Source organism: Microcaecilia unicolor, chromosome 12 (assembly GCF_901765095.1).
Source record: "Microcaecilia unicolor chromosome 12, aMicUni1.1, whole genome shotgun sequence".
NCBI lineage: Eukaryota > Metazoa > Chordata > Amphibia > Gymnophiona > Siphonopidae > Microcaecilia > Microcaecilia unicolor.
The window spans coordinates 3,343,200-3,368,698 of record NC_044042.1 but is presented as its reverse complement, the minus strand read 5'-3'; the positions used below and the strand labels follow the sequence as shown (position 1 = coordinate 3,368,698).

Below are 25,499 nucleotides of genomic sequence, written 5' to 3'. Positions count from 1 at the left end.
CAGAAGTTATGCGAGTGTTAGCGATGCAGATACTGGCACTGAATATTGTCCAAGTGACCACAGCTAGGAAAACCTTTTGTGCAGTCCTCTGCTCATTGGCACAGGCGTAACTCCTGGCTGCTCTCTGCCTCTTGCTCCTAGACCATCCCTCCACTACCCGGCTTCCACCTGGGCAGCTAGAGCCGATATTCACTGGCACTGCCTTTGCAAGTCACTTAACCCTCCATTGCCCCAGGTACAAATAAGGACCTTTTTATACTATGTAAACCGCTTTGAATGTAGTTGCAAAAAAAGCCACAGAAAGGTGGTATATGAAGTCCCATTCCCTTTCCCCCCCTTAACCTCCACTGAATATCAACAGCCAGGCCACTCAGTATGGTTGAAGCAGGTAGGAGCCTTCCTGAGCTTCCAGCTTTCAAGAAGTCCTCTCCAAGTTAGCAGGTGCTCCTTGGACTGGAGACTCAACTCTTTCAAGAGAAAGTAAAAGAAACAATGCAGAAGATGAAGAGCGGAATAATGATCTTATAATCAGCATTTTAACTGTCCAAATTGACCTCGTCTACTACTGATACGAATCATTTCTATAGTGCTACTAGACGTACGCAGCGCTGTACACTTGAATGTGAAGAGAGAGTCCCTGCTCGACAGAGCTTACGATCTAATCAGGACAGACAAATAAGGGATAAGGACAAAGAGTAGCAAGATTCCGGAACCCCAATAATAGCAAGATTCCGGAATCCCAAGGACTACTACTACTACTTATCATTTCTATAGCGCTACTAGACGTACGCAGCGCTGTACACTTGAACATGAAGAGACAGTCCCTGCTTGACAGAACTTACAATCTAATTAGGACAGACAAACAGGACAAATAAGGGATAAGGACCAAGAGTCACAAGATTCCACACAGAATCCCAACAGTAGCAAGATTCTGGATTCCCAAACACTACTACTTCTTATCATTCCTATAGGGCTACTAGACGTAGGCAGCGCTGTACACTTGAACATGAAGAGACAGTCCCTGCTCGACAGAGCTTACAATCTAATTAGGACAGACAAACAGGACAAATAAGGGATAAGGACAAAGAGTAGCAAGATTCCGGAATCCCAAAGACTACTACTATTTATCATTTCTATAGCACTACTAGACGTTTGCAGCGCTGTACACTTGAATGTGAAGAGAGAGTCCCTGCTCGACAGAGCTTACAATTTAATTGGGACAGACAAACAGGACAAATAAGGGAATTACTTAAGGTGGGAATGATAAAACAGACAGGTACTGAACAAGTGAATAGCAGTTAAAAACAGCCTCAAAAAGGTGGACTTTTAGCCTAGATTTGAAGACAGCCTGAGCTGGAACTTGACATACTCACTCAGAAGTCTATTCCAGGCATATGGTGCAGCAAGATAAGAGGCTGGAGTTGGCAATGAGGAGAAGGGTACAGATAAGAGATTTACCTGATGAATGGAGTTCCTGGGGAGGTGTGAAGGGAGAGATAAGAGTGGAGAGGTACTGAGGAGCTGCAGAGTAAATTCACTTATAAGCCAGTAAGAGGAGCTTGAACTGTATGCGGGGGAAACAGGACAGGGGGCCAATGAAGTGACTTGAGGGCTAACATGAGCGTAGCGACACTGGCAGAATAGAAGTCGTACACCAGAATTTTGAACAGATTGAAGAGGAGAGAGATGCTTAGTGGGAGACCTGTGAGAAGCAAATCGCAGTAGTCCAAGAACAGTGTAATGAGTGTGGATAAGGGTTGTGGTATTGTGCTCAGAAAGGAAGGGATGAATTTTGGTGATGTTATAGAGAAAAGTGACAGGTTTTGGAAGTGTGTTGGATATGTGCAGAGAAAGAGAGAGGAGTCAAAGATGACCCCAAGGTTACAAGCTGATGAGACAGGGAGGATGAGAGAGTTACCCACAGAGATAGAGAATGGGAGAAAGAGGAGAGGTTGGTTTAGGGGGAAGATAAGACACTCAGGCTTGGCCATATTTGGTTTTAGATGGCAGCGAGACATCCAGGCAGGCCGAGACTTGGGCCCGATTCCTGCAGGAGTTTCTGGTGTGGAGACATAGATCTGAGAGTCATGAGCATAAAGGTGATACTGAAAGCCATGAGAGGAGATCAGAGCCTCTACCAGGCTCACTTCATTCAACAAATACTGACACAGTTGTTCAATTTCTTAAGAGATTTTCTTACCAGAAACAACCTCATCAAGCTTAATGTTATGTAAAGTACCACATACCCGTGGGCCAGGTATCTATCAGTGGCGTAGCCACAGGTGGGCCTGGGTGGGCTGGGGCCCACCCAGTTAGGGCTCAGGCCCACCCAACAGTAGCACATGTTTAGCGGTAGCTGGTGGGGATCCCAAGCTCCGCCAGCTGAAAACTTCCCCCCTGATGGTAATGAAAACGCTATTCTCCACGATACCGGCACCTGTGCATGCTCAGTTTTCAGCGCATGCCTGCTGCAGACTGCCAGGGTAGAAAGAAGCGTTTTCCCACCAGCTGAGATTTTTTTTGGGTGGTAGGTGAAGGGGAGAACACTTGGGGCCCACCCACTTCTTGCCTAGGCCCACCTAAAATCTGTTGTCTGGCTACGCCCCTGGTATCTATGAAGACTCACATTTGCCCCCCACCCCGTGGTATGGGCTAAGTGATCACACAGACTTTCTCACTAGTCCTCAGGATCCTGTCAGTACAAAAATCTCTGCCCCCCCCCTCCCAAATAGGTCCTTGCCTTTATGAGGTTGCCTTCACTTCACCCCTCATCAGTCAGTCTCTGGCAAGGTCACCCAGCAGGCCTCAGCTCAGCCTCTTTTCCCTCTATAGGGTTCAACAAAAGGTCTAGCAAAGTTCATGCAATTATGCTATATAAAAGTTTTCCATAATATTAAGGTAATAAATATAAATAAATCAAAACAGAGAAAATAAGATGATACCTTTTTTTTATTGGACTAACAATACATTTTGCAATTAGCTTTCAAAGATAACCAGATCAGATACAAGTATATGTTGACAAATATCTTTTCTCTGTTTTGATTTATTTCTATTTATTACCTTTAAAAGTGGACTAACGGCTACTCAGAAAATCGTCCTTTATCGCAAACATTTATGACACACAAAAAGGATACAAGACAAATATTATGTAGCTGGGGTCAGGTCCTGTCCCAGCCGGCTTGTCTGCCACCACCCACATAGCTCTGCTTTCAGCTCACTGGCAGGAAAATACTGTTATTTAAGCTTATTCCAAATATACTAAAAATGGATAGCCTATGGGTAAATAAACAACAAAATAAAACAAAACCAAACCCATAGTCCAAAGAGAATCAGAACATCCCATACCTTCCATCAAGGGTTGCCAGCTTCACTCTTGGCACCATCACCCTTCTCCATGGCCTCCCCACCAGGAGACTGAGTGGTCGGTTGTCCAAACCTTCACTTCTTATAGGACAGTAGACTCCTCCTCCAAGCACCAGGCTAGGAACTGATTGGACAGGAATACCTGCCTGTTGTTCCTATTGGAGGAGCTGGAGAACTTGTCTTTAAGACTGAGATGATTACTCTTTCCTAACTGATGTTCACAGATCAAGCCTGTTCTGTAGCTTCTTGTTGGGTCTGGAACTGATTCTTGGTTCTAGTCCCCACCTTTATCTCATGTCTGAGTTTCTTTACATGAAGAAATGTAGTCATCCTCACAGCTGGACAAAGCCGGAGAGTGCAGAATGAACAGGTGACCCCGCCTCAACCTAAGCAGAAGCCTTCTTCCCTCCAGTATCTACAAAGCATTTATCCTACCCTTTCTGTAGGAGACATAGTTCCTGTCAGCTTGGCTACACATCACCACAGATATTGTCCTAGGTTCAGCAGCTGTCCCTAGATCATCCACTACCAAGAACTAAACCTCCTTCCAGCCATCTCAGTATGTTTCCGGAAAAAAATTGCCATCTTTTCCAAGCCAAGGCCATAGAATCTGTCCTGCCTAAGGCAATACATCAAGGTTTCTACTCAAGAGTAGCCCTACTGGGTCAGACCAAAGGTCCATCTAACCCAGTATCCTGTTTCCAGCAGTGGCCAATCCAGGTCACAAGTACCTGGCAGAAACCCAAATAGCAGTAACATTCCATGCTACCAATCACAGGGCAAGCAGTCTCAATAACAGACTATGGAAATTTTCCTCCAGGAACTTGTCCAAGCCTTTTTTAAACACACCACCCTTACCACATCCTCCGGCAACAAGTTCCACAGCTTACCTGTTCTTTGAGTGAAAAAATATTTCCTCCTATTTGTTTTATTATTCCAAAGAAGACAGGAGACTCAGTCTCAGAGATCTCATCTATTAATGTGGAAAACTAACGCGCAGATTCTGTATGGAAGAGATGGAAAGGGTTATGCATCTCGCAGCCTGCTGCAAAGTTCTGTTCGATGGTTGGCAAATGAAATGCACAGTAACGTGGCATGTGTGATCCGTTGCCTATTTAGCTTTGAAAAAGATAGTAGAACCCAATAAACCATACAGTTTGTAAACATTACATCATCACTGTACTGGAAAAGCATTGGGATCATGATCCTAAGAGAATTATGGAACATGAAGTGATGATCACCTGGGACATTCTGACAGAGAAAAAGCTGGAAGCAGAAAACACAAGAACAGTATTTAGTAATAGAGGTGTCAGTGCAAATGATTATTCTGTGAGGCAGTGCAGTTAAAGACCATGAAAATGCACAGAAAAATACAGAAATATCTCCCACTGTCTTGGAAACCACAGGTTTGATTAAAAGGAACTTTTAAAACACATCTGGATAAGTTGTCTATACATGTAACATCTTATGAACTCCAGAGGGAAGCTGTCTGTGGCACAATGTAAATATTACGGCAAGTGTAAGCAGTAACTCTGAGACACTGAGATCGTACTGCACATACCCTGGTTTAGGAGTCAGGTTCATTACTGTTATGGTGTGCTCAAAACTAGCCCAATTCTGGTCGCTGCATCTCAAGATATAAAGGAATTAGAGAAGGGCGATGAAAATGATAAAGGGAATGGAACGACTTCCCTATGAGGAAAGGCTGAGATGGTTAGGGCTCTTCAGCTTGGAGAAAAGGCGGCTGAGGGGTGATATGATAGAAGTCTACAAGATAATGAGCGGAGTAGAGCGGACAGATGTGAAGCGTTTGTTTACACTTTCAAACAACAATAGAACCAGGGGACACAAGATGAAGCTAGAATATGGTAGATTTAAAACAAATAGGAGAAAGTTTTTCTTTACTCAACGTGTAGTTGGACTCTGGAACTTGTTGCCGGAAAATGTTGTGACAGCAGCTGGCCTTATGGAATTTAAAGGGGGTTTGGACAGATTCCTGAGGGAAAAGTCCAATGAACATTATTAAGAATAAAGTTTTTTTTTTTTTTTTTTGGGGGGGGGAGGGTTGCCAGGTTCTTGAAGCCTGGATTGGCCGCTGTCGGAGACAGGATGCTGGGCTTGATGGACCCTTGGTCTTTTCCCAGTATGGTGGTGCTTATGTGCTTATGACATTGCCCTGAAAGGAATTTGAAATGACAAGCATCCTCCCCATTCTTCCTCTGCTCCACAAAGGAGGCTGAATCTGTATCCAATCTATCCTTCTTACAAGAAGTGCCTCGGGGTTTTTCCCTCTATCTAGTCATTTCCAGTACAGGGTCTTTCCTTTCAGCCCCCAAAGTGCCCTGTGTTGGCAGCTGCAGCACTTCACAAGCAAGACTATATGAAGGGGCATCTTTGAAAGGACATTCAAGTCAGAATAGGGATATTCAAGTTAGAACATCCCCAACGGTTGTCCATCTCGCAAGCCTGTTCGAAAATGTGAGATGGAATGTCCATGCGCTAGAAACGTCCTGCCTGAACATCCAAACTTTGATAAGGAACATGGACGTCTGTAGAGCAGCATTCTTAGAAAATGGCCAAGTAGACATCTCCGCAGAGCAGAGGGTCAGCCTACTGGTTAGTATAGTGGCCTGTAAACCAAGGGATTCAGGATCAAATCCCACGTTAACTCTTTGTTTTTGTAATCGCACCTGCAGTTGCTCACATTAAACGTCATCTGCCATTTGGACACCCAGTCTCATAAGGTCCTCTTGCAATTTTTCACAATCCTTTTGCGGTTTAAGAACTTTGAATAACTTTGTGTCATCAGCAAATTTAGTTACCTACCTAGTTATTCTCATCATTTATAAATATGTTAAAAAGCAGTGATCCCAGACCCCTAGGGAACCCCACTTTCTACCCTTCTCCATTGAGAATACTGACCATTTAACCCTATTCTCTGTTTTCTATCATTTAACCAGTTTTAATCCATAAGACACTACCTCCTATTCCCATGACTCTCCAATTTCCTCTGGAGTCTTTCATGAGGTACTTTGTCAAATGCCTTTTGAAAATCCAGATACACAATATCAACTGGCTCACCTTTATCCACATGTTTATTCACCCCTTCAAAGAAATGTAATAGAAACGTGCCCATCCTCAGTAACCACTAATCCTTTCTTTCCTAAGGGATCCCACATGCCTGTCCCACACTTTCTTAAATTCTGACACAGTCCTCATCTCCACTACCTCCACCGGGAAGGCCATTCTACGCATCCGCCACCCTTTCCGTGAAAGAGTATTTTCTTAGATTCCTCCTAAGTCTGTTTCCTCTTAACTTCATCATATGCCCCCTTGTTCCAGAGTTTTCCGTCATTTGAAAAAGGCTCTCCTCCTGTATATTGATGCCATTGAGGTATTTAAATATCTCTATCATATCCCCTCTCTCCTGCCTCTCTTCCAGTGTATACATGTTGAGGTTCCTAAGCCTGTCCCGATATGTTTTATGACCTAGGCTGCTTACCAATTTTGTAGCCGCCCTCTGGTCCGACTCCATCCTGTTTATATCTTTCTGTGAGTGCAGTCTCCAGAATTGCACGCAGTACTGACTTTGTCTCATTAATCCAAGCTTATGTACGTGCTCTGTAATTTTGTTCTTTATAATAGTCTCTACCATTGCGCCTGGCACAGACGTCAGGCTGACCGGTCAGTAATTTCCCGGATCACCTCTGGAACCCTATTTAAAAATTGGTGTTACATTGGCCACCCTTCAATTTTCCGTTACCATGCTTGATTTTAAAGACAAATTGCATATTACTAACAATAGTTCTGCAAGTTCATTTTTCAATTCTATCAGTACTCTGGGATATAGTAACATAGAGAAAGACCTGTATGGTCCATCCAGTCTGCCCAACAAGATAAACTCATATGTATATGTATATCTGACCTTGATTTGTATCTGACATTTTCAGGGCACAGACCGTAGAAGTCTGCCCAGCACTAGCCCCACCACCAACTACCGGCTCTGCCACCCAATCTCGGCTAAGCTTCTGAGGATCCATTCCTTCTGAACAGGATTCCTTTATGTTTATCCCACACATTTTTGAATTCCGTTACCGTTTTCATCTTCACCACCTCCCGCGGGAGGGCATTCCAAGTATCCACCACTCTCTCCGTGAAAAAATACTTCCTGACATTTTTCTTGAGTCTGCCCCCCTTCAACCTCATTTCATGTCCTCTAGTTCTACCGTCTTCTCATCTCCGGAAAAGGTTTGTTTGCGGATTAACACCTTTCAAATATTTGAACGTCTGTATCATATCACCCCTGTAATATATAATATCCGGTCCGGGTGATTTGCTGCTCTTCAATTTGTCAAATTGCGCCATTACATCTTCCAGGTTTACAGAGATTTGATTCAGTTTCTCTGACTCGTCAGCATTGAATACCATTTCTGGCACCGGTATCTCTCCCAAATCTTCCTCGGTGAAGACCAAAGCCAAGAATTAATTTAATCTGTCCGCTATGGCCTTGTCTTCCCTGAGTGCCCCTTTTCCCCTATGTCATCTAGCAGTCCAATTGATTCTTTTGCTGGCTTCTTGCTTCTAATATACCTAAAAAAGTGTTTACTCTGTGTGTTTGCCTCCAATGAAATCTTCATTTCAAAGTCCCTCTTTGCCTTCATTATATATTCGACTTGCCATTCCTTATGCTGTTTCCAATTATTTTCAGTCGGTTCCTTCTTCCATTTTCTGAAGGATTTTCTTTTCGCTCTAATAGCTTCCTTTACCTCACTTTTTAACCATGCCAGCTGTCGTTTGGGCTTTACGGAATATATTTGACCTGGCTTCCGGGATGGTATTTTTGAACAGCATCCATACCTGATGTAAATTTTTGACCTTTGCAGCTGGTCCTCTAAGTTTTTTTTTTTTTTTTTTACCGTTCTTCTCATTTTATCATAGTCTCCTTTTTGAAAGTTAATTGCTAACGTATTGGATTTCCTATGTGTACTTATTCCAGAGCTGATATCAAATCTGATCATGTTATGATCACTGTTATCAAGCCGCCCCATCACCATTACCTCCTGCACCAGATCATGCGCTCCACTAAGGACTAGGTCTAGAATTTTTCCTTCTCTTGTTGGTTTCTCTACCAGCTGTTCCATAAAGCAGTCCTTGATTTCGTCAAGGAATTTTACGTCCCTAGCATGCTCTGATGTTACATTTACCCAGTCAATATCGGGGTAATTGAAATCGCCCATTATTATTGTGTTTCCTAATCTGTTAGCCTTCCTAATTTCTGATCATATTTCTACATCCGTCTGTTCATCCTGGCCTGGTGGACAGTTGTACAGTCCTATCATTTTCCCCTTTATACATGGAATTTTTGACCTTGGAAATCAAAGATAGAGTTTTAAATATAGCCCTGCAAGGCATTGGTAGCCAGTTTAGGTTTTGTAAGAAGGTTGTGATGTGGTCCTGCCTCAACTTGATATACCACACCATTATGCATATCCAACATAAAATCAACAAGGTAGATATAAACACAGAAAGAAAGAAAATCACAAAGTTTCCATAGCAAAGATCAAATGTGGAGTCAAGTTGTTTGATCCCAGGACAAAACCAGTCACCGTTTACCATCCAGTTGTGTGTGTGTTGGGGGGGGGGGGGGGGGGGGGGGAGGAGGTCTATGTACCCTATGTCTGTGTATCTCTCTTTGTATCTGGTTGTGTGATGGGCTGGGGGGGGGGGTCTGTATGTATATTCCTCTATATTTCTATCTATATTTATCTCTCTATATAGGGGAGGGATCTGTGTACATGTATCTGTGTGTGTGATGGGCTAGGGGACTGTCTCTCTCTCTCTCTCTCTGTATTTGTACATTGGGCTGGGGGTCTGTATGTATATCTCGTCAAAATGTGTGTGAAGGGGGATCCCTATATATGGATGTGTATAAACCTATAATTCTTTCTTGTGTGGGGTGTTTATCTCTTTCCTCAGTAGGGGAAAATGGCCCTTTGTGTCCAAAGGTCAGAGAGCTGGTCTGGACTCAGCCTGGCGTTCAGGGCTCTTTTTGACCCCTGGCTGCACAGGGATGTTGAGTTAAAGTTTACTGCATTTGGGTGGCAAATTTCCAATCTCAGTTTCCTTTTGTTGGCAAAACCAGTCGGGACCTGAGCCAATGTTTTCTTGTCTGTTGAGTCTGAACCCTAAGGCCAGAAGGAGAACGGAGTGTTTTCAGCTGTTCCTATGAGAAATAAAGGTTAACAAAAACAAAAATACATCAAGGGGATAACTTTGTTTTGGACTAACGTAAACTTGCTTTTGGGAACTAAAACCCCCTTCCCTCAGGTCAGGACAGTGTGAGCAGTGGAAGAAAATGCCAGTAAACCATAAAAGTATTGCGTTGATAATCTGAAGGGGAAAGATGTTGGGGTAGGATTTTGCAGTTTATGGTGACTAATATTTAATGTGTTCATTTCAGTTTAATATGTACGAATGTAAATCCATAACGTGTGTGTGAGACTAGCAGAGCTGTAGGTGTGTTTTTGAGAGGGTGTTAAGAACATAAGCGTTGCCATACTGGGGCAGAGCGAAGGTCCATCAAGCCCAGTATCCTGTTTCCAACAGTGGCCAATCCAGGTCGTAGGTACCTGGCAAGATCCCAAAAGACTAAAGCAGATTTTCTTCTGCTATATTTTAAGACAATTAGATTATTGTAACATTTTTATGCAGGCTGTTTAATCAAACTGTGTACTAGACCACAGGCCCTGTTATTTATTTATTTATTTTATTTGTAGCATTTGTATCCCACATTTTCCCACCAATTTGCAGGCTCAATGTGGCTTACATTTGCCGTAATGGCGGTTGCCATTTCCGGGTTACAGAATTACAAAGGGTATTGCGTGAAGTTGCATGCATACATGGTAACATACATGGAACATAACATACTTTGAACATATCATGGTATAGATATATATCATGTGCATATACACGGTGAGGAAGAATGCATTGTGGTAATGCAAGAAGGTTCCTGAGTAATAAATTGGATTGTAACGTACTTTAGGTCATCGACTATGGAGAGACCATATTCGACATAGAGATTGAAGTGGTTATGCTTATTCATTAGTGGTAAGGAGGTTGATCAGTCAAGTGATAAGATTTCAGTTATGTCTAGGTCGTGTAAAGTCTAATTATTTAGTATTTAAGATGGATGTTTATGGTACGCCTTCTTGAACAGATCTGTTTTCAGTAGCCTTCGGAAGATAGTTAGGTCTTGCGTTATTTTTATGGCCTTCGGTAGTGCGTTCCATAGCTGCGTGCAGATGTATGCAAAACTGGTCGCGTATGTGGATTTATATTTTAGCCCTTTGCAGTTAGGGTAATGGAGATTGAGGTATGTGCGTGCTGATCTTTTTGCGTTCCTGGTAGGCAAGTCTATAAGGTCTGACATCTAGGTCGGGGCTTCCCCGTGAACGATTTTGTGGGCCAGGGTGCAGACTTTGAATGCAATTCGTTCTTTTAGTAGATTTCAACATGCAACCCCTTTAGCACACAAAGTACATTGGCTGCCAATTGAATCGTGAAAGATTCTTAAATTGGATTGCTTTAGTGTTTAACATCTTGAACGGTCAGACACCCCTATTTATGAGCCAGTTGGTATAACTTACCTCCCCTTTCCTTTAGGATCAATCCTTTGTTCCCCTGATGTTAAAGGAGTAAAATCTTCAAAAAGTTTGAATAAGCTTTTCCATACCACAGAATGGATCCACAGAAGCTTAGCTGAAATTGGGTGGCGGGGGGAAGATGGGTTGGTGGTTGAGAGGCTAGGATAGGGGAGGGCAGACTTATACGGGGTCTGTGCCAGAGCCGGTGATGGGAGGCGGGACTGGTGGTTGGGAGGCGGGAAATACTGCTGCACAGACTTATACGGTCTGTGCCCTGAAAAAGACAGGTACAAATCAAGGTAAGGTATACACATATGAGTTTATCGTGGGCAGACTGGATGGACCATGCAGGTCTTTTTCTGCCGTCATCTACTATGTTACTATCATTACCTACTACTACTACTACTATTTAGCATTTCTATAGCGCTACAAGGTGTACGCAGTGCTGCACAAACATACCAGGCTAACAATAGAAATACGACGTCAACATTCAAACCAACTCTGCATCTTTTCACCGAAAACTAAAGATGTATCACTTTGAAAGATTTTCAAAGATTTGAAGGAGCTTGATTGATTATTTTTCACATTATATTCTCACTGTGATATCCTAGTAATTAGACTAGTTAATCTTTTGTACTTTGCAAAGAACCTGGTGGATATTTAGTGGAACATGTTAAAAATAGGATGGGCTGGTTACTCCTGGTGTTCTCGGACATTGTTCTGAAGTCTAGCCCCTTGGAGTTTCATATTGTGACCCTCCTTGTCTAGAACCTTCTATACTTTTTTAGGTCTTATGACCTCTATCTCTTCCTTCCTCTAGGTTTTGTGTAGTTAGATCCCTGAGCCTCATCTCAAATGACTTCTAATGCAGACCCCACACTGTTCAAAGGCTTTTAGTTGTAGCCTTCAGTAGAGCATAAATCCCAAAAGACTTGAGAAGCTGAAAAATTCCTGGGTTTGTCTGGAAAATGCTCTTTGCTGGTTCTGAACCAGCAGCTCGTCACATGCTGAATTTCTTTCATTCCGCACATTAATTAGAAGGAATAGTTTTTGCTTACTTAATCAGTGCTGCTACCCCCCTGGGGCTGTTCGTGCTGCCAGCAGCCTGACTCACTCTTGCAAACCTGCTATAATTCCATTCTTTTCATAGCCGGATGCTAAGGAGGTTTACAGCCCAGGTCTGTGCTAGGATATTTATAGAAGTGGAGAGGCAGAGGATGACACACGGGGAACGATGATGCTGTGATCAGGAAAACCATCTATTGTTTATTTACATATATTTGTACAGAGCAGGAAGCGGCAACACATGCAGCCACACACATGTGCACATACATGTACATACAGACACACACACATACATGCATTGCAAACAAGCAGCATTTTCAGGATGCCTACAGTGAATGTTCATGAGCTACATTTCCATACATTTGATCCAAGGAACAGGTTAGTTTGCCTAATGTGGAACGCATTACCAAAAGCCTTGAAAACTACATACGATCACCTAAGCTTCCGGAAAACACTAAAAACTAACCTGTTGAAAAAGACATACCCTACCGATCCAACTTAAATGCCTGATCTCTGTGACACAACCAAACTAAAGCATGTAACGGACATAACACAACTCTTCCGTTCTCCGATTCCCTAATGTGGCTGTGCCGCATGAACTTGATCTTACCACAACATCGCCCTGTATTTGTTCACACCGGAGCCTGCAAAGGCCTCTCCGGTACTATGTAAGCCACATTGAGCCTACAAATAGGTGGGGAAATGTGGGATACAAATGTAACAAATAAAATAAAAATAAATAAAATAATTGAGAATTGGGCTCTTTTGCCATTCCTGTTTCACCGCTTCTGGCAGGATTTGTAAGCAGCCCTGCCAAAATGTCATTTCCGTAGTGCCTTCATTCTTCCTAGAAATCCCACATATTGCCAGAGCGCAGGGTGGGGGCAGGGAAGTCTGCTGGGGTTGCCCTACTGTTAGCAGCCCTGGAGTTCATGTACCTGCCCCAGGCCAATCTCTTCCGTGGCATGGTTACACGCTGCCCTCTGCTGCCGAAAACCAGCATTACTCTCAGCAGGATCAGCACTGCGTGAATGCTGCTACTTAACATAGATAAGTCATTTACACGTGTCAGTGTTCCCCGTGATGCTATTCTGTTGGTATGTGCCTCTCTTTGATGGCATGCACTACATGGGTGAGTGTTCACATGAGCGGGTGTGCACTTACACGTGTCAATTATAGAATACTATGATTAACATATGTACCTCCCCCAATCTAGGTGCGAACATTTATGCCAGCGTAACTGCTTGTGAGTATTAACCCACACACACATGTTTCAGGAAAAGTAGCTGCTCCCTTTTTGTCGTTGAATAGGCTTTAAATATGTTTATGTTTGTGAAAACAACTGAAAGGAACTCCATCAAAATAAAGGAAAGATTTCCTAGCCATTCATACAACATACAATCAATTAACAAAGAGGATAGGATTTAAAAACCAGTTCAGATCATTGACTGTGCAAATCACCCTCGTATGCCATTCAGTCAGTAAATATGTTAAAAGCTTGAAAAAACAGAAAAGTTTTCAGGCCAGTTTTAAAATTATTAAAAGAAACTTCTGAATGAAATTTTAAAGGTGGATTGTTTCTAAGAAGTTGAGCCAGGAAGTGGCCATGTATTGAGCATAACTTGGCAAGGTAATCAGGTAGGTTAGTATGAAAAGCTTTGTGAGTTAAACAGAGGATTTTAAATGGGCAGATTCTTAGCACCTTATGACAGAAATGCTCTCCGCATGGCCAAGTCAGAGCTGCCAAGTTACCCAGTTCCAGGAGGGAGACTTTTTGGCCAGTCCTGGTTTTAAACTCACACCCCAAAGCAGTCCGGGATTTGTAGTCCCTGATTCTACCCTTTGCATCCAGCTAAGTTTGTCAGAAATCCTGGACTGGCCTGAAGTCTTTCTTCTGGAACTGGGCAACTTGGAAACTGTGTCATGTTGAAAGTGGTCACAGGCTGCCCTGAGGTTCTCCTTTAACAACCTGAGGTTTTCGGGTTCCCCTGCTCTGTCAGTATTATTAAGAACAGACACATTGGGTGGGGAGGGTCATAATTTTTGTCTGGCAGGGAACTCGCAGGGATCTGCTGCTGTTCCCAATAACTGTATCTGAAAGTCATGAGATGGAGGAGATTCATCTTTCTGTTTACACTCTTAATCTCTCCACTTTTGGGGGTTTTTTTTTTGGGGGGGGGGAGGGATTTGCTCCACCTTTTCCAGTAGTTACATTCAGGTACACTAGGCCTTTGTACTGCTGTCAGATACTCACAATGTAAGTTTGGCCCTGAGGAAACGGAGGGTTAAGTGACTTGTGCAAGGTCACAAGAAGCCACAGTGGGCTTCCCTGGTTCTGGACCTGCTGCTCTAACCATGACTGTAGGAGATAGCTGGGGAAGGGGGTGCCTACGGTGCTACCAGGCCTGGGCTCCGAGTTCTGACACTTTGTGCAGGCAGTGATGGTGGAGTTCATGGGATTGTTCTCACAGATGTACTTAATCTGCACTAGCTGAAGTTTTATTCTACAAACTGTGAAGGTCACTTCTCAGTCCAAACTCCTTGCAGTGAGAGGTCAGTACAGCAGAAGCGACCGAACAGCATTTCTCCACTTTGCATGACTGTTGAACTCATAACCCACAACTGCTCTTTTCCTGTTACAGTCACAATGATGGAGGAAACAGCTTTCTACACCCAGTAACCAGGCAGATCCCAGATGAGAAATTGCAAAGGTTGGTTAGTCTCAGTGGGAAGGGGAGGATCGAGGGTTTGAAGCAGGTTGTTTCTTGTGTGTGTGTGTGTGTGCATGTGTATGCATGCATGTGAGTTTGTGCATGTATGTGTGTTTGTGTGTGTATATGTGTGAGTATCTGCATGCATTTGTGTGAGTGTGTGCATGTGTGAGTGTATGCATGCATGTGTGTCTGTGTGCACATGAGTGTATATGTGTGTGTGTGCTAATGTGTGTGAGTGTGCATGTTTGTGTATGTGTGCATGCATGTCTGCGTATGTGTACTTGCATTTGTGTGTGTGTGCATGTATGTGTGTTCATGTGTTCGTGTGAGTGCATGTGTGTGTGTGCATGAGTGTGTTAGTATGTGTGTGCATGTTTGTGTGTGTGTATACATGTGTGTTTGAATCCACTAAACTAATTCCAAACCTCGGGTGCTGATATGCAAAATATATTCACCAGTAACCACAGTATCTGCTGCTTCAAAATGACTTACAAAATAATTTGCAATATTCCTAGTAAACAGGAAAAAAAGGCCTGAAAGAGCTGACAGAACTGTATTGAGCTTAAACGGATCCATAGATCCTACCTTCATCATTGGCCAAAAACCTTATCAATATAGAACTTTCCTGTTATTGTAGCTAAATCACACAATGCTTTCATCTAGTGACTAGAAACTTGAAATTCTCATGTAATATTATTGTTATAGGCACAGACACTTATCTTTCAGGGTCGTAACATGACACTGCATTGCTCACTATGAGAATTTCAAGTTTCTAGTCACTAGATTAAGTAGAGGAGTGTGGTAGCCGTATTAGGCCACTCTTAAGGTTATCAATAGAAATCAAACAAAATAAAACATGGAAAAGAAAATAAGATGATACCTTTTTTATTGGACATAACTTAATACATTTCTTGATTAGCTTTCGAAGGTTGCCCTTCTTCGTCACATCGGAAATAAGCAAATGTGCTAGCTGACAGTGTATATAAGTGAAAACATTCAAGCATTACTATGACAGTCTGACAGGGTGGGAGGAGGGGGGTGGGTAGGAAGTATGCATGGGGACTATTTTGTTTTATTTTGTTTGATTTCTATTGACTGCAATAACAGGAAAGTTCTATATTGATAAGGTTTTTGGCCAATGATGAAGGTAGGATCTATGGATCCGTTTAAGCTCAATACAGTTCTGTCAGCTCTTTCAGGCCTTTTTTCCTGTTTACTAGGAATATTGCAAATTATTTTGTAAGTCATTTTGAAGCAGCAGATTCTGTGGTTACTGGTGAATACATGTGTGTTTGTCCATGTGTGTGCTTGCATGTCTGTGCATGAGTGTGTGAGTATGTTTGTGCATGTGTGTGCTTGCATGTCTGTGCATGAGTGTGTGAGTATGTGTGTGCATGTGTGTGCTTGCATGTCTGTGCATGAGTGTGTGAGTATGTGTGTGCATGCATCTGTGTGAGTGTGTTTGTGCCCATTGCTGTTTGTTTTACTCTATTTGTCCCCATCTATATATCTGCCCTTGGCCCCTGTAGCTTTGTTATCTGAGTGTTCTAATATGTGCTTATTAGATGTTTCATTAGTATTATGCTGACCTCATATTATATCTCTGTTATTTGAATGTCAGTACTGTTGAATGTGGATGTTTTTGATCCTGTTTCATGTTACTCCTGTTATTAGGTTTTAATTTGCTGTTTTCATGTTTATATTTGGTCGTTTTACTATTGTTATGCCGTTATCAAAATTGTAAGTTTTATAGAAACCTGACGGCAGATAAAGGCCAAATGACCCATCCAGTCTGCCCATCCTCTGAAACCCCAAACTCTTCCTTTTCCTAAGGGATCCCACGTGCTTATCCCAGGCTTTCTTAAATTCGGACACAGTCCTCGACTCCACCACCTCCACCGGGATGCCGGTCCACTCTTCCACCACCCTGTTAAACTGTTCCATTATACACCACGTGAATCTCTTCATAAAGGGGGTCTTTTGCTAAGCTGTGGTACCGTTTTTAGCTTACGGGAGAAATCAGCTGGGGGAATATAATGGGCGTCTCAGCGTTTACTGCGAGCGAAAAATGTTACCGCGGCTTTAGTAAAAGACTCCCAAAGGCAGTTAATAAATCCCAATAAATAAAAACAGATCATGGCTCCATATTTCTTTGTGTTTTGCAGCTCTGCCTTGGACATGTCTAATAAAGCAGTCAGCCTCAGTAGTGAAGCGTCTTCTCGTACCATGGTGTCTGAGGAGTCCCAGGAGAGATCCAGTGGCAAGGTGAGCTCTGTGCAGGGAAGCCTCTGCTCCTTGGCATCTCTCTTTCTGCCCATTCCCTTGTGCACTAATGCCCTCTCTGTATCTCTCTCTCTCTCTCTCTCTCTCTCTCTCTGCCTGTCTACGGAGTCACTTTCCGGCCTTTGCTCTGTCAAATCCAGCTCTCTTCTGACCACAGCACTGATCACTATAAGTACATAAGTATTGCCACACTGGGACAGACCAAGGTCCATCAAGCCCAGGTCACAAATACCTGGCAAGATCCCAAAAAAGCTCAATACATTTTATACTGCTTATCCCAGAAATAGCAGTGGATTTTCCCCGATTCAATTTAATAATGGCTTTAGGAAGACCCTTTTAAAACCCCGCTAAGCTAACCGCCTTTACCACATTCTCTGGCAACAAATTCCAGAGTTTAATTACACTATGGTGTCCTGACAAAGAAAACACAGCCTGAGCTTTGCAGTCATGTTCTAGGCTGGGAGTGGCAGGAACCCTTCCATGGTACAGGACTGTTCCCTGATTTTTTTTTTTGTTCTGCATACGAGCTGTGCTGCTCCGAGGCTGATGCTGGATACCGAAGGCCATGGTATCACATACACATGCAGTGAAATGTCTTTTCCCTTCTTATTCAGTCCTCCCAGCTGTCCAGGAAAGGCAGAGCCTTTGGAAAACGCTCCAACTCCATGAAGAGGAATCCGAATGCTGAGGTGGCTAAGAGTGGCTGGTTATCCAAACAGGTGAGACACTGCCAGTTCAATGCATTCACCTCCCAGGCTGCTTCCTTCACCCCAGAACACTCATAAATCCAGGGCCCTCCTTAATAGGGTTACCATATGGCTCCAGAAAAAGGAGGACAGATTGATCCAGTCTGGGTTTTACTTTCAGTGCTCTCAATGGAAGCAAAACCTGGACTGGATCAATGTGTGCTCCTTTTTCTGGAGCCATATGGTAACCTACTACCAACCCTACTCCTTATCCCACTCCATCCCTCAACCAAGATCAAGAGCACCCCGTTACAGGACATCCTCCACTCTCAACGCACTCTGCCGCAGATCACCTCCACCCTGGCACCTGGAAACCCAAGGATGCCTCAAACCCCAGGGCGACCTCCCTTCTCCATATCCTCAATCTAGTATATCACATCACAGGAAACCCCTCATCCCAGTACAACCCACTTCAAGTTACCTTCACACCAGTGCATCCTTCATCCCAGCACAAAACCACCCCAGGGTATCTCCTCTGAACCAGGGTATAATCTAGATAATCGCAATCCACTTTTCAGCCACTTAACCTCTCACTCACTCCTACCTTCCACACACATACACCATCTCCCTCCAAAACACTCACATCCTGCACTTCTGCAGATCCCCACCATGTGCACCCTCTCTTACACCTTCCCCTGCACCCACACGCCATCTACTTCCCTCCCACACACGCCTGTTACCCCCTCCCACACTGAACTCACACGCTTACAGTTCATTTACACAACCCTGTCTTTCCATCCTACCTTCCCCCGCACACACACCCCTCACCTGACAGAACACACATGTACGCATTGAGTCTGCACGGACCCCCCACACATTTATACATGTTATCTCCGCCTCCCCACCATCACTACATATCACTCTCCAGAGCACTCCACCCTGGAGTTAAAGCATGTGCTACTGTCCCCCAGTTTCCTGGGGGAGACGCCGAACTGACACGTTTTCTGTGTTCATCATTTACAGGCCAGCTCTGGAGTAAAACAGTGGAATAAACGGTGGTTTGTCCTGGTGGATCGATGTCTCTTCTATTACAAAGGTACCTGGCTTTCCTTCAAAACAAAGAACTCTGTCCTCTCTCTTGGTTCTCAGGGGCATAGTTGGCAGCTGTTTCATTTCAGAGCAACGCTGGGACTTCTGTTTGCTGGATTTAAATTTAAAGTGATTTCAGCGCAAAGGATTTTAAATAGGCACTTAACTAAGTCACTTGGGGGTGTTGGTGTGTAAAATGCAGTGGACAGGATTAGCAGTTTTGGCTGCGCTTTATAAATTACAGGCTTGTGCGACTGTTTGTTGCAGCTCAGACACACGCACAGTTCCACACGTGCCTGGGACCAGAACAGGTCCAGCTGTAAACATGCGTCTTCCCTGAGTATTTCTCTAAACTCACGTATTGTAAACGGACCCTGCACACGCGTCTCTGTCTGCCCTGTTATAAGACCTACTCTCCGCACGATGCCAACTGTCAGCTAGTTTGGGGCTGAAAAAACGTTTAAATCTATCTGGGCAAAATGTGGGTGGGTAGTTGGATGCTTATGTTCACTGTTTAGCATTGAAAAGGAGGGTCACCTAATTCCCATAATCCGACCTAATTACATCCCTGGCGTGACCTGTTTTGTAGCAACCGAAATTTATCCCCTCAGGTGGGAAATGTTTTCAAAAGCAGAAGTTTGGCTGCTAAACCTTTCAAAATCTCCCCCAAAATGATTACAAGGGAGGAGCATGGCCCAAATTTGGCAGTGTTCAGTTGATTTTTTAATTTGTTTAATAGAATTTATAATTTATTATTCTAGTTTCATTATTTATGATGATAGAATTGTAAGGGACAACATTCAAATCCCTCTTTTTGCTGTCTCTACCGTCACACTGTCTCTCTCTCTTCCTCGAGCGTTCTCAGTCACTCATGCTCTCTCTCTCTCTCCTTTTCTCACACCCTCTCTCTAGCTTCCTTGCTCACTCACTCTTTTTCTGCGGGTGTGTCTCTCTGTCTCTTTTTTCCTCTCTCTGGCTTCCTCACTCAGTCACACTGTCTCTCTCTCTTCCTCGAGCTTTCTCGATCACTCATGCTCTCTCTCTCTCTCCTTTTCTCACACCCTCTCTCTAGCTTCCTTGCTCACTCACTCTTTTTCTGCGGGTGTGTCTCTCTGTCTCTTTTTTCCTCTCTCTGGCTTCCTCACTCAGTCACACTGTCTCTCTCTCTTCCTCGAGCTTTCTCAGTCACTCATGCTCTCTCTCTCTCTCCTTTTCTCACACCCTCTCTCTAGCTTCCTTGCTCACTCACTCTTTTTCTGCGGGTGTGTCTCTCTGTCTCTTTTTTCCTCTCTCTGGCTTCCTCACTCAGTCACACTGTCTCTCTCTCTTCCTCGAGCTTTCTCGATCACTCATGCTCTCTCTCTCTCTCCTTTTCTCACACCCTCTCTCTAGCTTCCTTGCTCACTCACTCTTTTTCTGCGGGTGTGTCTCTCTGTCTCTTTTTTCCTCTCTCTGGCTTCCTCACTCAGTCACACTGTCTCTCTCTCTTCCTCGAGCTTTCTCAGTCACTCATGCTCTCTCTCTCTCTCCTTTTCTCACACCCTCTCTCTAGCTTCCTTGCTCACTCACTCTTTTTCTGCGGGTGTGTCTCTCTGTCTCTTTTTTCCTCTCTCTGGCTTCCTCACTCAGTCACACTGTCTCTCTCTCTTCCTCGAGCTTTCTCGATCACTCATGCTCTCTCTCTCTCTCCTTTTCTCACACCCTCTCTCTAGCTTCCTTGCTCACTCACTCTTTTTCTGCGGGTGTGTCTCTCTGTCTCTTTTTTCCTCTCTCTGGCTTCCTCACTCAGTCACACTGTCTCTCTCTCTCTTCCTCGAGCTTTCTCAGTCACTCATGCTCTCTCTCTCTCTCCTTTTCTCACACCCTCTCTCTAGCTTCCTTGCTCACTCACTCTTTTTCTGCGGGTGTGTCTCTCTGTCTCTTTTTTCCTCTCTCTGGCTTCCTCACTCAGTCACACTGTCTCTCTCTCTTCCTCGAGCTTTCTCAGTCACTCATGCTCTCTCTCTCTCTCCTTTTCTCACACCCTCTCTCTAGCTTCCTTGCTCACTCACTCTTTTTCTGCGGGTGTGTCTCTCTGTCTCTTTTTCCCTCTCTCTGGCTTCCTCACTCTGTCTCTCTCTCTTCCTCGAGCTTTCTCGATCACTCATGCTCTCTCTCTCTCTCTTTCTGTCTCTCCTTCTCTCACACCCTCTCTCTAGCTTCCACGCTCATCCACACTTTTTCCGTGAGTGTGTCTCTGTCTCTTTCTCTGATTTCATCACTCACTTACTCTCTACATTTTTCAAACTGGGTATTGTTAACTGGACTCGGTGCTTCTTTGCGTTTGTTCCTGGAAGGTTAGGGGCAGACGGTTGGTGGAAGCAGTGCTGACTTGTTTCTCTCCCATCTGCAGAATCAGGTCCCTCCCAGGACCTCTGCTCATAGAGATTGTGTTTTGGAAAGGATGACCAGATAGGGGAGGAGAACATTGGCTGATTGGGGGTGGGGGGACGGCTTAACAATTATTTCTGTTCCATGTTTCTTGACTGTTTGGTCACCCAGTCAAGGAAATCAATCAGATCTGTCTGACATGACGTGCCTCTAGTGTGAAGCCATGCTGCCTCGAGTCCTGCAGTCCATTTGATTCAAGAAACCTCATGATCCTCCGCTTTAGAAATGTTTCCATTAATTTACTCACCACCGAGGTCAGACTGACAGGTCTGTAATTCCCAACTACTACTACTACTACTTAACATTTCTAGAGTGCTACTAGGGTTACGCAGCGCTGTACAGATTAACAAAAAGGACAGTCCCTGCTCCAAGGAGCTTACAATCTAATGGGCGAAATGTCAAGTTGGGGCAGTCTAGACTTCATGAATAGAGGTGTGGTGGTTAGGTGCCAAAGGCGACATGGAAGAGGTGGGCTTTGAGCAAGGCTTTGAAGGTGGGCAGGGAGGGGGCCTGGCGTATGGGCTCAGGGAGTTTATTCCAGGCATGGGGTGAGGCGAGGCAGAAAGGGCGGAGCCTGGAGTTGGCTCCGCTCTTGTGCAGAGGGACCACATTCGCCTTTCTCCAGTCCTCTGGGACCACTCCAGACGCTAAGGAAGCACTGAAGAGGTCAGACAGTGGAGCCGCCAGGACATCTCCTAGTTCCTTGAGTACCCTCAGATGCATCCCATCAGTCCCCATCGCTTTGTGTACTTTTATTTTAGCCAGCTCCTCACCAACACAGTCTTCTGAGAATCGGTCCTGGTCTACTATACATCCGTCCTCCTTAGCATATGTTTTCTGAGGTCCTACCCCTGGCCTTTCATCCAGGCGGGAGAGAGGGGATATGACAGAGACATTTAAATACCTCAGTGGCATTAATGTACAGGAGGGGAGCCTTTTTCAAATGAAGGAAAACTGCAGAATGAGAGGGCATAGGATGAAGTTAAGAGGAAACAGGCTTAGCAGGAATAAGAGAATACTCTTTTACGAAACGGCCTCTCCGTGGAGGTTGTGGAGATGAGGACTGTCAGAATTTAAGAAAGCTTGGGACAGGCATGTGAGATCCCTTAAGAAAAGGAGGACTTAGTGGTTACAGAGGAAGAGCAGACTGGATGGGCCATTTGGCCCTTATTCATGTTTCTATGTTTCTAACCGATCTGTTCTCTGTTGACTTTGGTTCCAGGTGACCTGCTACAGTTCTTGTTATGGTCCTGGATTAGCATGAAGTCAGCTGGTCTCAGGCCCTCTCTTTCCTCTCCCTTTTCTTACAGATGAGAAGGAAGAAGGGGTCCTTGGCAGTATCCCCCTGCTGAGCTTCCGGATCGCTGCTGTCCAGCCCTCTGATAACATCACTCGTAAATACACATTTAAGGTTAGTGCCAGGCTGTGCCAGAGGCCGCCACTCCCTGTGCAAACATCACCAGCTGAAGGTTATATCAGAGTAAAAATGTTTCTCCATGGACCTGGTCCAGAATTAGATCCAGGGACTGCTCGTATTGGGGGGATAATGTGTTCAGATGCCATCAGTGGTAACAGACAGCCCAAAAGCTGGTTATTGGAGAAAGGCACTGTCCATCCCTCATGACAGCCTGCCTGTCTCTGCCGTCTTCCCTTATGCACATTTCAGGGACTTCTGTCAGTTTAGGGGTCCTGGTTGGTGCTACAGCCAGCGTTGGGTTCCCATTAGGGATTGAGAGAGCAGCTGCCATTTGAGGTACTTGAATCTCTTGACTGTATCATTTGATAACAGTATTGATGACTGTTCACACCATCATCTCAGTATTCACTTTCACCTCCCAGCTATGTTTAGGTGTAGAGAGGCAGGATTGTCCTTTCTTTACTGCCCTAGTCAGGGAGGGGGATGCGATGGTGAGAGCTGGCATTAAACCCTGAACATTCCCCTTCCCCCCCCCCCCCGCTCAGAGCCATACACACCAGGGAGGAAGAATTTCAGCTTGATTTTCTGTTTCTGTTTTTTAAAGCTGTTTTTGAGGTTGGTCAGGTTACTGGGACTTTGCTTTCTGTCTTTCACTTTTATAATTTCTATATTAAATTGAAAGCTGCTCTTTAAAACCAACAAGTCCAAGTAAAAAATTAAAGTACCAACTTCTCTATTCCTTATTACTGCTGACTTGCTTGGACTGAGGGTCTAACTCCCTGCTAACATTTTATCCTGGTTCTCAGTGGACGAATCCTTTCTCCCTTGAAAATCGCCAGGTGTTGGTTACAGGAAACCAGTGAAAGCTGATTGAATGAAACACCCTGGCTGCTCCTTTCCATTCACTTTGCATATTTCCGCTGCAATACCTCAGGCCAGATGCAAATTCCTGGTACCCTGAATCTCCTTACCTTACAGCACAACCTTTCAAGCGGGGGGGGGGGGGGGGGGGGGGGGGCGGGGAGAGATGAAGGACATAGAGACATTTGTACTGTCTGCAGCTCTAGATTTTTAAGGAGCTCAGGATATGTGTTCTAGTGGGCAGGTCCTGAAATGCTTGTTCTAGAGACTCCTGAACTACAAGCCCCAGAATGCACTACTGCTGCGGCTGGTAATGGCTGAATGCATTTAACGATGGGCTTGGCACGGCTACAAACCCTCATTACATGATTTATATTAACAAATAACTTATCAAATCAAAGCAGTACCAAGAGCTATTGAAGCAATCACTTTTCCCCAAAATGAAAAGCAGTTCCTCATACGAGGTTGTCACCTCCAGGGGGCGCCAAAGCTTGATGTCTCATCTTATGCTCTACCCTTTGGCTTTCTGATTCGTTATTGAGAGCCCAAAGCATCGCTCTTAACCAAAGCCCCCTCTTCACATTTCTAGCCGTGCCTGGCCCATCAACCCTTCTTGGTGTCAGGATGCTGATGGGTGGTTGACAGCTTCTCTTTCTCTCTGCATCTTTTTGTCTCATGAGGAGCCCCCTGGACAGGACTGGCTCTCTCAGCACCCGTGTGAAATGGCACCAGATCCTCACCCATAAGTAGTAAGTCCTTCCTTTGTCACTGCTCGACCCACTTCATGTCTCACCTGCATCTTGTATTCACATCCACACTCGAAGGTGTCTGAAAAAAAGACTCAGAATTATTCCATTTCACTAGAACAAATCGTGAAACTGAGGCTTTCCTTAATGCACAGGTTAGAGCAGAGCTGCAGGAAAGAGTGAGTGTCCTCTTTAGGTCAAGGACACCATGAAATAATTTGTGAATGATGAATTGCAGATAGAAGGACCAAACAGAGCTATGCATGAGCCAGTGCTGGGTCTCCCCCTCCCTCTCAGGCTGCAGCCGCCACCCCCCTAAGCTTGGGACACCATAACCCAAAGTCCTGACACACAGGAGCAGGAGAGAGACAGACCCTCAGTCTGTAATAGTGTCAGGTACAGGGAGAGGGTCTCCCTCAGTCTGTAATAGTGTCGGAGACAGGGAGAGGGGCTTCTTCAGTCTGTAATAGTGTCAGAGACAGGGAGAGGGTCTCCCTCAGTCTGTAATAGTGTCAGGGATAAGGGTTGGGGCTTCCTCAGTCTGTAATAGTGTCAGGGATAAGGGTTGGGGCTTCCTCAGTCTGTAATAGTGTCGGAGACAGGGAGAGGGGCTCCTTCAGTCTGTGCTGGTGGTGGTAAGATCCCTTTGAATCTTTTTGGATTTCTCTGTATTTTTTTAAAGAATTCTGCTTTTAATCCTTTTTGGATAACAGGCAGTTTTCTTTTTTTTTTTTTTAATTTAAAATTGTAATAAATATATTCATCAAAAGAATAAGGAAAGACTGAACATAAAACAGAACAATTAATGCAAAATGAACAGTGAAACAAGACCATAATTATGCCAATTCCAGAAAATTCCAGAGGCAAATTTCAAACCACCTGAATTGCTTCCAACTGCAGCAGTTATGTTTTACCTTCACTCTTCGCTGCATTCAGTCCCTCAGGCTCAGACCCTCCCTCCCTCCAGCCAGGTGGAAGTACACTCTGTGGTCTACCCTGTGTCCCCCAGACAGGGAGGGTTGTTTTCAGGATTTTGCATGTTTTCCACGTGGAAAATAATTCTTATTATATTGCAACACTGCACAGAGATGATTGCACGTGGAGGGGCATAATCGAACGGGGCGCCCAAGTTTTTCTGAGGGCGTCCTCGCAGGATGTCCCCGCGAAGGGGTGGGGAAACCCGTATTAGCGAAACAAGATGG

The 25,499-nt window shown here is 44.4% G+C and overlaps 1 protein-coding gene across 12 annotated transcripts in view; it reads left to right on the top strand.

Annotated features, from left to right (window-relative positions):
- Positions 1–25,499, top strand: part of PLEKHA6 (pleckstrin homology domain containing A6) — a 141,042-nt gene that overhangs the window by 67,245 nt on the left and 48,298 nt on the right. For 11 of the 12 annotated variants that reach the window (XM_030221028.1, XM_030221037.1, XM_030221032.1 and 8 more), the window contains 5 exons: positions 14,714–14,782; positions 16,951–17,050; positions 17,683–17,787; positions 18,778–18,850; positions 22,584–22,684. In XM_030221028.1, coding sequence (XP_030076888.1) covers positions 14,714–14,782; positions 16,951–17,050; positions 17,683–17,787; positions 18,778–18,850; positions 22,584–22,684 — 448 coding nt within the window. Of the gene's footprint in view, positions 1–14,713; positions 14,783–16,950; positions 17,051–17,682; positions 17,788–18,777; positions 18,851–22,583; positions 22,685–24,242; positions 24,301–25,499 lie in introns of those variants that run through there. The other variant, XM_030221038.1, reaches the window with a different exon arrangement.